Source organism: Camelus ferus, chromosome 31 (genome assembly GCF_009834535.1).
Source record: "Camelus ferus isolate YT-003-E chromosome 31, BCGSAC_Cfer_1.0, whole genome shotgun sequence".
NCBI classification, from domain to species: Eukaryota; Metazoa; Chordata; class Mammalia; order Artiodactyla; family Camelidae; genus Camelus; species Camelus ferus.
Window position 1 is genome coordinate 18,528,231 of NC_045726.1, and position 12,510 is coordinate 18,540,740.

Sequence of the window (12,510 nt, forward strand, 5' to 3'; positions counted from 1 at the left end):
TTGTTGTGTTAGCTATGGGTGCAACCTCATTCTTTTGCATGTGGATAGCCAGTTTTCCCAGCGCCAGTTGTTGTGAAGACTGTTCTTTCTCCGGTGGATGGTCTTGGCATCCTGGCCTAAAACCATGTGACCGTGTGCGTGAGGGTTTGTCTCTGGGCTCGCTGTTCCTGTTCCTTCGGCCTGTGTGGCTGTTTTCACAGCAGCACCACACGGTTTTGGTGACTGTGGCTTTGCAGTGAGCTCTTAGTCAGGAAGTGTGAGTCCTCTGACTTTCTGTGACTTAGTCTCGGTAGGTGTTGTGTTTCTAGGGATCTGTCTGTTTCATCCGGGTTATCCAGTTTGCAGCTGTTGTTCACAGAACTCTTACACGCTTTTTACTTCTGTAGAATCAGTCCTAATCTTGCCACTTCATTTCTGATTTTAGCAATTTTGAAACTTCTTTTTTCTTAGTCTCGCTAAAGATCGGTCAATTTTGTGGATCTTTTTGAAGAAACACCTTTTGGTTTCATTGCCTTTTCCCTGCTGTGTTTCTCTCCTCAATCTCATTTACATCTGCTCTAATCATTATTATTTTTTCCTTCTGCTTAGTTTTTTTTTTTTTTCTCATTTCTTATTTCTAAGTTGTGAAGGTAGGTTGCTGGTTTGAGATCTTTCTAGTTTTTTTAATGTAAATGTTTAAAGCTCTACAGTTTTCTTTCATTAATATCTAGCTTCATCCTGCTGTGGTCAGAGGAGGTACCCTGTGTGATATCTATCTTTTAAAATCCATTGAAACTTAATGTGTGGCCTAACATACTGGTCTGTCTTGGAAAGCATCCCACGTGTGCTTGAGAACAGTGTACATTCCATGGTGAGAGTGTTGCGTATGGTCTGTGATCTAGCTGGTGTCTTGTGCTGTTCAAGTCTTCTGTTCCCTTCCTTACCATTACTAAGGGTCGGGTACTGAAGTCGTCAACGACTACTGGAAAACTACTTCTCCCTTCAATTCTGTGCATTTTTGCACCACATATCTTGATGGTTTGTTCTTAGATGTGCGAGTGTATATAACTGTTCTATCTTTCTGGTGTATTGAAACTTTTCTTAGTATAGAACGTCTTTCTTTGTCTCTTGTAAACTTGTTTGATTTCAAGTCTGTTTTGTCTGACATTGGCAGAGCTAGGCCCACTCCCTTTGGCTTACTGTTTGCGTGGAATTTCCGTCCATTCACTTTCAACCTGTTTGCGTCTCAGGATTTAAAAATCAGTCTCTTGTAGACAGCATTTAATTGAATCTTTCAACACTTTTTAAAAACTCTGTGCTTCACATCTTTGTATTTTGACTGGACAGTTCAATCCATTTACATGCAAAGTAATGACTGATAAGAAGGGACTCACTTCTGCAATTCTGCTATTTGTATTCTATAAAATACATATATGTGTATGCTTTCTTGTTTTTCATTTCTTGCATTACTCTCTCCTTTTGTGTTTAGATGATTTTTTGCAGTGAAATGTCTTAATTCCCTTCTCACTTCCTTTAGTGTTTTTCTCTCTCTCTTTTCTTTGTAGTTACCAGGGGATTATATTTAATATCTTAAAGTTACAACATTCTAATTTGCATTTGTAGCATCTTAACTTCAGTAGCATGCAAAATCTCTGCTCCTTTACAGCCCTGTCCCCACTCTTTTCACTTGCTGATGTTCCAGAATTGCATCTTTCTACGTGGTGTGCCTAAACACATAAACTAACAATCTTAATGCAATAGTCTCTTAAGTTATGTAGAAAGCAAAATGTGAAGTTACAAACTGAAGTCACAATAATACTAGCTTTTATAATTGCCCACGGTTTTACCTCTTCTGTGATCTTTATTTCTTCATACAGCTTTGAGTTACTGTCCAGTGGCTTTCGTTTCAACCTGCAGGACTCCTCTTAGCATTCTTGCTGGGCAAGTCCTAGTGGAAATGAATGCCCTCAACTTTCGTTTATCTGTGAATGTCTTAACTTCTCCTTCATTTTTGAAGGATAGTTTTGTCAGAAGTAAGATTCTTAGTTGACAGGGTTCTTTTCCTTTCACTTTTAAATATATTTACCCACGGTCTTCTGACCTCCAGAGTTTCTGATGAGAAATGTGCTGACAGTCTTATTGAAGATCTCTTGTATATGACACGTCTCTTCTTTCCTGCTGCTTTCAAGATTTTCTCTCTGTCCTTGGCTTTGACAGTTTGATTATAATGTGTCTTGGTGTAGATCTCTTTGCATTCATCCTTCTTAGAGTTCATTGAGCTTCTTGGATGTTTATATTTATGTATTCCATCAAATTGGGGAAATTTCTGTCACTTTTTTCAATGAATTTCTCTTTTTCTCTTCCTTCTCCCTCTAGCACTCTGACAATGCATAAGTTGTCTGTTTTCTGGTATCCCACAGGTCCTTTGGGCTCTGTTCACTTTCTTCAATCTTTTGTCCTTTGCTCCTGAAACTCAGTAATTTTAATTGTCCTATTTTCAAATCCCCTGATTCTTTCTTCTGTTTGTCTTAGGTTTTGTTTGCTCTTCTTTTTTCTTGAGGTGGGAGGTTATGTTACTGATTTGAGATTTTTTTCTTTCTTAATATGGACATTCACAGCATTCCATAAGTTTGGACTGTTGTGTCTTCCTTTTCATTTATTTAAAATGTTTTCTTATTTCCCTCCTGATGTCTCTTTAGCTCACTGGTTATATAGGATTTTGTTGTTGAACTTCTACCTATTTGTGAGCTTCTGACATTTTTCCTGCTATTGATTCCCAGTTTCATTCCATTTTGGTCAGAGAACATACCCCCTTTGTGTGGCATTATTGTTATACATATTAAATCTATTAATACAACAATGCATTGTTGTAATTATTACCTTACTTTCTGACATTATTTCCTTAGCCTGATGCAGCTTTGCCCCCCCCCACCTCCTTTGTGCTGTTATTGGCAAGAATGTTATACAGATATTACATTTCTGTCTGAGGCCCAACACTACATTATATTCATATTATTTTATACAATTACTTTAAAATAAGTTAATCTTCAAGTTTCTAATTGCCTTTCTTCTTGAGACAAGAGACCTAAGTTTTCCTCACCATGTTATTTCTATCATCTAGCTCATTCCATCTATTTCTGGAACACACATAAAGACAGTCTGATTTCCTGTTCTAATGTGGGCTTAACAGATTTCTAAAGCAAACCCATCGTTCTAAGGACACATTTTCAGCGGCGTCCTGGGCGAGTTTCAGCCTGTTGTGCATACTGTGTCTTCCTCCTTTGTGGTTTTCACGCACTTTTCTTTGGGGTGCTTCCTCCAAGCTGGCGCACGGGCGTGAACCTTCTCATCCCGACGCGTCTGAAAATATTTTTAAGTTGCTTGGCTTCACTTTAGGGTTGGTTGCAGCGCGGCTGCTCTGATTCTTGGTCTTTTGTGGGTTCCTTTTTCTTTCCCTCCTGAACATTTTTAGTGTGTTCTTTTTTCTTTATCTTCTTCAGTGACATAGTTATGAATCTAAGTGTGTGCCTTTTCTCATTCATTTTTCCCAGGGATGTGATGAACCGACTCACTCTGAAAATTTTAATTTTTCTTACGTCAGACCAATTTCCCCGTATTTTTTCTTTGATAAGTTCTTGCCTTCTGTATGGCTTCCTTTTGGAACACCCGGTTGAGGGGACTCTTGGCCTGACCCTCTTTCTCATCTTATCTGCAAGTTTCCAGTTCTTTGAAAATTTGCTCTATGTTCTAAAAGCGTTCCTTGATGACCTTCCAAACTTTATATATATGAAATTTTATAAATTGTGTATTAAATTTCTAAAGGAAAATTTGTTGTCTTCTGATTTTTTTTTTTTTGTGCATCTTGTTCTTTTTAATGGTTAAAAGAAAAGTATACTTTTACTTTTGATGTTATTAACATGAGTTGTTTTAAATAGTTTGTCTATTTTTCAAATTATTTTCTGGGGTCAAGTGTTTGTTGCTCACCATGATTTTTCTTTTCACGGCATTTTTAAGATATAAAAGATATAAAAGAAGAAGAGACTGGATCGATTTCCTGGGGTGAGTCTCCTGTGCTGTGATACATTTAGGTCTCTTTCCCTGGAGTCTTTCCCAGCATTGCTGCTACGGGCTGATTGAGACTGTGAGTGTGTGTGGTGGGTGGGGCAGGGGGTGGGGACAGGATGGAGGCGATTAGGAGGAGGGAGCTGTTTGCTGACAGATTAGAGGACAGTAGGTTGAGAAGAGGAGAAGGGGGCTTGGACTCTAAGGCTGGGTGCCTCCCAGGGGCACTTTACTCGGAATCACCATTACCTTCTTATAGCTTTAAGTTTCCCCAGGCATTTTATTTAATTTCTTTGGAAAAACATTCTCTGGCTTCTTCCCTGAAGGTAAAATGCTAGTTTGGCTGTAAGGAGACAAAGGGAAAGGAGGGAGTGGTGGAGATGCTGGCTCCGTTCCTCCTCGGAGCAGTCTTCCGGGCAGCCTAACTGCTCAACCTCCCACCATGGCGCATCTCTGCCCTCAACTGCAGGATCCGCCCTCCTCGCTCCATTCTAGGCCACCCTCCTCCTCGCTCTTTTATTTCAACAGGCTTCCATCTTCTCCACTGGCCCACAGTGTGCTGATGTTACAGCCTCCTCTGGCAGTCCACCGGTTTCTCTTTCGCTTTCGAAGTGTATTCCTCTACTGTCTTTTCCCTGGGGTTGATGAAGACGGCACAGGACAATGCCTATACTCAGCCTTACATTTTAAACTAGAATTTCTTTACTCATGGTTTTCCTCTTAAAAACTAGAATCATTTAATGATATAAAACATCAGCTGTTCCTCCATCTCTATTTTCTATCAAAGACGTAAAATTAAAGAAATTAAAACACACAAGTACATTTTAGTCTCTTCCTCGCTCAGTATTTGATATCGAACCTTCCTTATCAGTGCTGTCTTGCCATGGGGGAGCTTGGAGCTAATCTGTTCACAGTGTTTCTGTGCTTCCCTGTCCTGGCTCTGAAGAAACCCTGATTGAGGATCATTTCCTGTGAATTCCCCTCTTGGTCACCATGGTCAGCCTCCCACCTTTTTTCTTTTCTATTGTCAGAAGCCGAATTTACTGACTCTTGGGCAAACTTAGAGATGATTCAGGCTTCTTGGTGCCTTGGAACTGTGAAAGGAAGGGAAGCTAGACCCAGAAGGACCCGGGGCCAGGGAGCCCAAAAGTGTCCCCTTCACCCTGGATATGGCTGGTGGTGGGGATGGGGTGGGCATGCACGGGGTAGAAGGGGTAGATTGAAATCTGTCCAGGACCCCAGCTGAGCAGGGATCCAAGGTCAGGTTCACAATTTGGATGGAAAATGAGAGCTCATGTGGGGCAAGGTGTTGATTGGAAGTGTAAGCAACTGGTGTGCAAGATTCCAAGTGTAACTCTTGGCACTGAGGTCCCGTGGGCTGATGTGGACCTGGCACTGTGGCCACTGGGTTTAGGAAGGACCTGGATGGCATCTTAATTTCAAATTGGAAAGAGGCCAGTCTGCCAGTCTGATTCTTTTGCACTTAGCTTTCCAGTTTTCCCAACAGCATTTATTGAAGAGGTGGTTTTTCCCATTGTATAGTCTTGATGTGGCCCATTTTATTATTATTTTTTTATTGAAGTACAGTCAGTTTACAATGTTGTGTCAATTTCTGGTGTGCAGCACAATGCTTCAGTCACACGTGAATATACATGTATTCATTTTCATGTTCTTTTTCACCGTGAGCCCACTTTAAAATCTGGTCGTTTGCTTTCCTATTGTTGGTTTCCAGAGTTCTCGGTATATTCTGGATAATAGTCCTTTATTAGAGACGTCTATGCCAAATGTTTCCTTCCCACTTGTGACATGTCTTCCCCATTCTCTTGACAGTGTCATTGGCAGAGCAGACATGTTTAGTTTTAACGAAGTCCAGCTTTTCATTGCCTCCTTTCATGGATTGTGTCTTTGATGTCATACATTAAAAAGGCACCCTCCAACCCCTAGCCATCTCGGTTTTCGTCTGTGCTACCTTGCAATATTTTTAGACTTTTGCATTTTACCTTTAGGTTCATCGTCCATTTTAAGTCAGTTTTTGTGAAGCGTGTAACGCTTGTGTCTAGGTTTATTGTTTTGTGTGTGGATGTCCAGTTGTCCCGGTATGACTTGTTGAAAAGACGATCTTTCCTCCGTTGTGCGGCCTTTGTGTCCTTGTTCTAGATCAGTTGTCTGTATTTGCGTGGGTCTATTTCAGGGCTCTCTGTTCTGCTCCGTTGATCTACTTGTCTCTTCTTTCACCAACGCCACTCTGCCTTGATTGCTGCAGCTCTACAGTAAATCTTGAAGTTGAGAATTATTAGTCCTCCAACTTTATTCTTCTTCGATATTGTGTTGGCTATATTTGATCTTTTGCCTTTCCATATAAACTTTAGAATAAGTTTATCAATATAAACTTGATGGGATTTTGATTGAGATTGCACTGAATCTATAGATCAAGTTGGGAAGAACTGACATCTTGACATTATTGAATCTCCCTATACGTCAATACAGAATATCTCTTCATTTACATAGTTTTAAAAAATTTCCTTCATTATAATTTTGTAGTTTTCCTCATGTAATTGTGCATATATTTTGTGAGATTTATATCTAAGTATTTCACTTTTGGAGTGCTAATATAAGTGCTATCATGTCTTTAACAAACTTAGCTTATTCATTGCTTATATATAGAAAAGCAATTGACTTTTGTGTATTAACCTCATTAACCTCTTATCTTGCAACCTTGCTACAATCATTAAGTTCCAAGAGGTTTTTTTTTTTTTTTTTTTGGTTGCTCTTACTGTTTTTTGTTTTTTTTACTTTGGATTTTCTTCATAGACAATCATATCATCTGTGAGCAAAGACAGTTTCATGCCTTCATTCCCAATCAGCGTACATTTTATTTCCTTTTCCTGGCTTATTGCATTAGCTAGGTCTTCCACTGTGATGTGGAAAAGGAGTAGCAAGGTGGGACCTCCTTGCCTTGCTGCTGGTCTCAGTGGGAAAGCTTCAGGTAACTTATGATATTCCTTTATTAGCCTTTTAATGCTCGTAAGATCTATCGTGATGGCCCTTTGTTTCATTTCTGGTATTAGTAATTTATGTCTCCTTCCTTTTTTTCTTATTTAGCTTGGTTAGAAGCTTATTGATTTCATTTATCTCTTCAAAGAACTAGCTCTGGGAATCATTGGTTTTCTGTGTTGATTTCCTATTTCAGTTTCATTGATTTCTGCTCTCATTTTTATTATTTTATTTTTAAATTATCCTTTTACTTTCTCTGAACTTGCTTTTCCTTTTCTGGATCCCTAAGGTGGAAGCTTAGATTGTTGATTTCAGCTCTTTCTTCTTAATATATGTATATTTTAGTCTATTCTCCTGTGGCCTGACTCAAACAAAGCCTTCCAGCCTCATTTTAATATGAGTTTTGCTATGCAGAGCCTCACATAGCTGTCTGGGGTTAACATTCCATGTAGCAGAATCCCTGAATCCCTGTCCAAGGTCTGTCTGGGCTGCTGGGCTTTTGAAATCAAAAGCCGTTGTCATTTCCAGCACACAGCTGGTGAGTCCACACAGGTAGCTCTGTGAGGTTCTCTGGGCAGGAGCCAGACCAGAATTTCAGCCAGTATTTACAGGAGTGAAGTAAACTATTTCTTTACATGACTTCCCCTTCTGTGCGCCTTTGCTCACATGTGTGTATTTATACTGGCCGGCATACATGCTGCTGAAACACTGACCAGTGGTCTTCAGCTTGGGTAGCATGTTGGAATCGCAGAGGGGACATAGGACACACTAGTGCCGGGCCCCACCGCAGCTCCTGATGGAGCCGGCCTGGGCACGGGGTTACTGAAGGCTCCTCGGTGACTGCAGGGTGAGCCCAGGCTTACAGCGCCGTCCGAGGCACCTCCCGGTCGTAATCCTTCTCCACCCTCCCCTAGTGCCCCAGAACATAAATGAGTGTCCATCATTAAGAAGTGGGACTGAGGGGTCACTGTAAAGGCAACACCCCAACAATACTAAGCTCAAGGCGCCCTCAGCTTCCGAGGAGGGGGCTGTCGTGTTACCCAGGGGGTCCTTCTGGGTGGGGAACTCTAAGGAGCTCCAGGAGGATTAAACAACCTCAAATGAAAGTTGCCAGAAAATTTTGCAAAAAGGTTTTTTCTGAATGTGCCCATCAGGTTACATCCTTACTGGGGCTCAATGCCCAAGAGTCAGGGGACCTCATGGCCCAGGAAGCCCCTCTTTGGCTCTGGTGCTTACAGAAACGGGTGGGGAGGGGGTCCTGCAGCAGAGTTGGATCCCAGGAGAGGAAAACGTCCTGACTTTTTAAAGCTCTAGCTGCTGCCTTTGGCCTCCACTGGCCGAGCCCACATCCGATGTCCTGGGCAGGGGCCTCTGACATGCATCCCTGGAGCACAGAGTTAGGCAGAGGGTGAGACCTGGCCTGAAGGTTCAGAGATGGGCATCCTGTTGGTGGGCTGATGGAGAGGGAGGGACAAGAGTAACCACATTAGGGGAGGGGGGTGAGATTAAGAACCTGAGGAAAGACGAGCATTGGGACAAGTAAGGTGGGTTATAGACATGCCCTCAGGTCCCTGAGGGAGGGGCGGGGGAGAGCTGGTGCCCCAAGGGAGGGGTGGGCTCTCAGGGATAAGGCTGGAGAGAGAGTGCGGTGCCCAGGCGCCCCAGACCCAATGTGAGGGCCTTCTATGGCCTGGAGGGTGAGTGCATGTTGCCAGGGGCCTGCTCCCTGTCCACCTCTGCTCCCTCTCAAAGGGGCAGGACCCCGGGGCTCTGTCCGGAGCACACCGGGAGACTGCCCCTGGCCAGACCTCACACCGCCTCCTCCACGTGTGGGCTGTGCCATGAATGTACTGGCTCGGGGTGGGGGGGGGGAGGGGTGCTGGCGGCCCCCCGGGAGCAGGGCACAGCCCAGCGAGCACAGGGAAGCGGCAGCGCTCCTCCCGCGCCCCCAGCCCATGTCAGGCCTTCGTCTGGTCAGGAGAGGTCCATGGACAGGCACCGTACCAGCCTCTAGACCTGGTGGCCAGGGACGCGCAGCGCCGCCCCTGCATCCCAGCCAGGGTCGCCCTCCAGGGGGAGCCTGGAGCCTTCCTCACAGCTGTGGGCTCCCTCCTGGTAGGAGTGCAGGATGCGGGGGGCCGGCCTGGAAAGCGTGGTGAGGAAGGGAGGCGGCCTGACGGTGCTGACGTGGAGACTGAGCCGGGTTCCTGGGTGGACGAAGCACGTCCTGGGCCGGAGACCACTGCGCAAAGGCCGCTGGGTGGTACAGTGGTTTCTGGGATGCATCCGATGAGGGTAGGAGGGGCGCAGGAGAGAGGAGGCTGGCGGGAGGCAGGGAGCTCACCACGGCCCCTGGTGCTGAAGACGGGGGCGGTCATGGCTCAGTCCCAGAAGGGTGGACAGACAACGGAGTGGCCAGTGACAGTGACCTGGGACTGGGCAGATACCATCTCTGAAAGGCTGGGGAGCCCCGGGTCCCTAAGGAGGCTGCCCGTCCACTTCTGTTCTCTTTCCTCTGCCCCTGGGTCATGCTAACCTCCCCCTGCACCCTTCGCAGATCCGGACAAAGGACAGGATCTTTGACAGCATCAGCCACCTCATCACCCACCACCTGGAGAACAGCCTGCCCATCGTCTCCGCCGGGAGCGAGCTCTGCCTCCAGCAGCCGGTGGGAAGGAACCCGTGACCCACCAGCTGCCCTGCCCTGACACTGCGCCTGGGGTCAAGCGGACTCAGTTCTTCTCGGTAGATGGGTAATCGGGCCACAGGAGCTCGAGCAGCTGCCCACTGGCTCTGAGCTTCCTCCAAACGCCCCAGGAGGAAAGCCTCCCTAAAATGCAAGTTTCATAAACTTGTTCCGAATTCTCATGTGCATATGAAGGTGTACATACCTATACAGCCTGTACAAATTGTCCCTCTATATTTATATTTTTTAAGACCCAGAAAGATGTAAGACTAATGTTCTGTGCTGTCTGTTTTTAACGAAAAAAAAAGTTTGACTGTAGTTGTCCAGGCAAAAATGTTAGTCAACTGATCCCATTCCACAGGGAAAGTCCACTGGGCAGGTGTTACCCACTAAGCACAACACAGAAGCGGCGGGAGGGTCGGTGATAAGCGCTTGGAATTATCATAGCATAAGGCGCCTAGCTCTGCATGGAAAGGGCTGTGAAGTGCTGGTTCTGGCGGCTGTCCCTCCTCCTTGGCGACACCTCCCAGGCTGTGTGCATCACACCAGCGTGCAAGGCGTTTCCGGGACCAGGGTGTTCGTGCCGCTGCACTGAAGAGCAGGCGTTCGTCACTCCGGCTGTATCGGGCAGCGCTGAGCACAGGGATGCTGTCTCCCATGACCCTGGCTGGTGGTCCAGGGGTTCTTGGGGATTCACCTTACTGCCACATGTGGCATAAAATAAGCCTCACTGATCAAGATCTTGGCTGGTAAAGGCTTCCTTCGTTTTTACCTGTATGATGACAAAACCAGGCTGTGTGGAGGGGCAGCTGGGGGCTTGTACTTCCTTGTAGCTAACAGGCTGCTTCAGGACCTGCTAGTGAAACTGCCCCCCGGCCCCGCTTACATTCAGTAGAGGACAAAGCACGTGCAGGAGCTGTGCCGGGAAGACAGGTACAGACACGCGCTTAGAGTCAGGCCTGGGAACGTTCCAGCAGCCGTGGCTGATTCAGCTTGGCCGGAAGCGAGGGGCCAGACGCAGGAGTTTTGGGGATCAGTTCGAGGTCCCGCTTCTGGAGAGGTTAGTGGGTGGAGTGACTGTTTGTCGCTACAACAGGTTTCCCAGCTGCTCCACGGAGAGGGTGCGCGCCTGTCCCTGGCTCCTCCCTTCCAGATAAAATACTCAGATTTCCTACTGTTTCATTTGGTGTGAGGACGTTGACGTTTATAACTTAAAAAAAAAAAACAGTCTGGCTTGAGATCACCATGTGCTTTAACAGATGTCTTTTAAAAGAGAGGACGATTCATTCATTCGTTGGCACCTTCCCGCTGGTGCTACAACGTTGGCGCTTGTCCCGTGAAATCCCACTGCGTGCGGCTCCCCTTCCTCCCGCAGCACGGAGACACTGCCCGCACACTTAGCGCTGGGCAGCAGTACATTCGATGCTTCTAGGATGAGGAGTTAAGGGTAGATTTTTAAAACTCTGATGAGCAAAAAAAAAAAACTTCCTCCAAGTTAGAATGCTGGGCCTGTGAACCCTGCGTCCACTTTCAGGGTGTGTGTGGCCGGGACGGAGGACAGGGAAGAGCTGTTGAGTGAGGATGGGTCGGGGCAGGGCCAGGGCCTCGTCTTGGCCTTCCGTGGAGTTCCTCCCCCTTGAGGGTCCCAGGAATCCAGTCGGCTGTGGCTTCAGTCTTCTAGGATGTTCTCCAGTGACCAGGCAGGTCTGACACTTACATAGCCCACGCTGCCCCTTCCTGGCGTGCTCCTGGGGTCAGGTGCACACAGATATTCTGCTCCAAGTTATCCAGAAGCGGTGGGGACTGAACAGGGACGCAGGGCAGCAACTGGGTCGGGCTCCTGCCCTGTGGTGACACAGACTTTGGGACATGAGAGCTGCCCGGCACGCTGTCTCTCGGAGGCCTGCAGCCCTGCAGCCCTGCAGATGTACATAAGCGTCTGACCTCCCTGGGGTTGCATGATCCTTCTCTGTGTGCAGCTGTACACACATACACAAGTGGATGAAAGGACTTCGTTCAACAGTCTTGTACGCCCCACTGCGTGAGGCCAAGATGCTCACGTAAAGGGCAAAGCAAGCAGGAAACAAGAGTTAAGAACCAAGAGCCTTTCAACGTTTGATCTGCTTTTTTCTCTTGGGGCCGTAAGAAACGGTCATCTGCAATTTCACTAGCTCTCTGCTCTGAAGTCGGTGTTGATCTCAGTGCTGATAAGCGATATATGTTTTGGTTTGTTTTGTTTTTTTTTTTGCATGAGAATCAATTTAGAAAATTAAAAGTATTGGGGGATCGGATTTTGTTTCAATATTAATTCAAAATACATATTTTTAAACTCAGATTACAAGATTGCGTCCCCTGGAACAGTGCCAGTGGGACAACCTGGCCCTCCTTTGTGGCCTTCGGAGCAGATGTGAGATGCAGCAGGTGGCAGAAATTTCTGAGTCCTGGTTTCCTGCCATTCGTAAAGCATGTGACTGCTCACTGGGGCCGTCGCATCCCCTCCTTCAGGCGCCCTGTGCCGGGCAGCACGCGGCCTCGCCCTCAGGTGGGGAGACTGAGGTGCAGATGCTGCCCCCGCCCAGGCTCAGAGCTGCCCGGTCTCGGGCAGGGCCGCCCAGGGCTGGTCACTGTGCGCCCGGCCGGCCACCCGGCCCCGCGGAGTGCGCTGGGACCTGCGGCCCCTCTCGAGGCCCCCCTGCCACTTGCCCCAGGCCCCTGTGTCTGCTGGGAGAGCAAGGCGGGCCCAGAGGTCCTGTAATGGCCCTTTCGGCCAAGTGGCCATGGAGGTCTGC

General features: G+C 46.6%; 1 protein-coding gene across 2 annotated transcripts in view; it reads left to right on the forward strand.

Moving 5' to 3' along the window:
- SHC3 (SHC adaptor protein 3) overlaps nt 1–11,429 on the forward strand; it is a 137,366-nt gene extending 125,937 nt beyond the window's left edge. For both annotated transcript variants that reach the window (XM_032471120.1, XM_032471121.1), the window contains exon 13: nt 9,593–11,429. In XM_032471120.1, the coding sequence (XP_032327011.1) occupies nt 9,593–9,721 (129 nt within the window). In that variant the 3' untranslated portion in view covers nt 9,722–11,429. The remainder of the gene's footprint in view (nt 1–9,592) is intronic.
- Nucleotides 11,430–12,510: the final 1,081 nt, after the last annotated feature.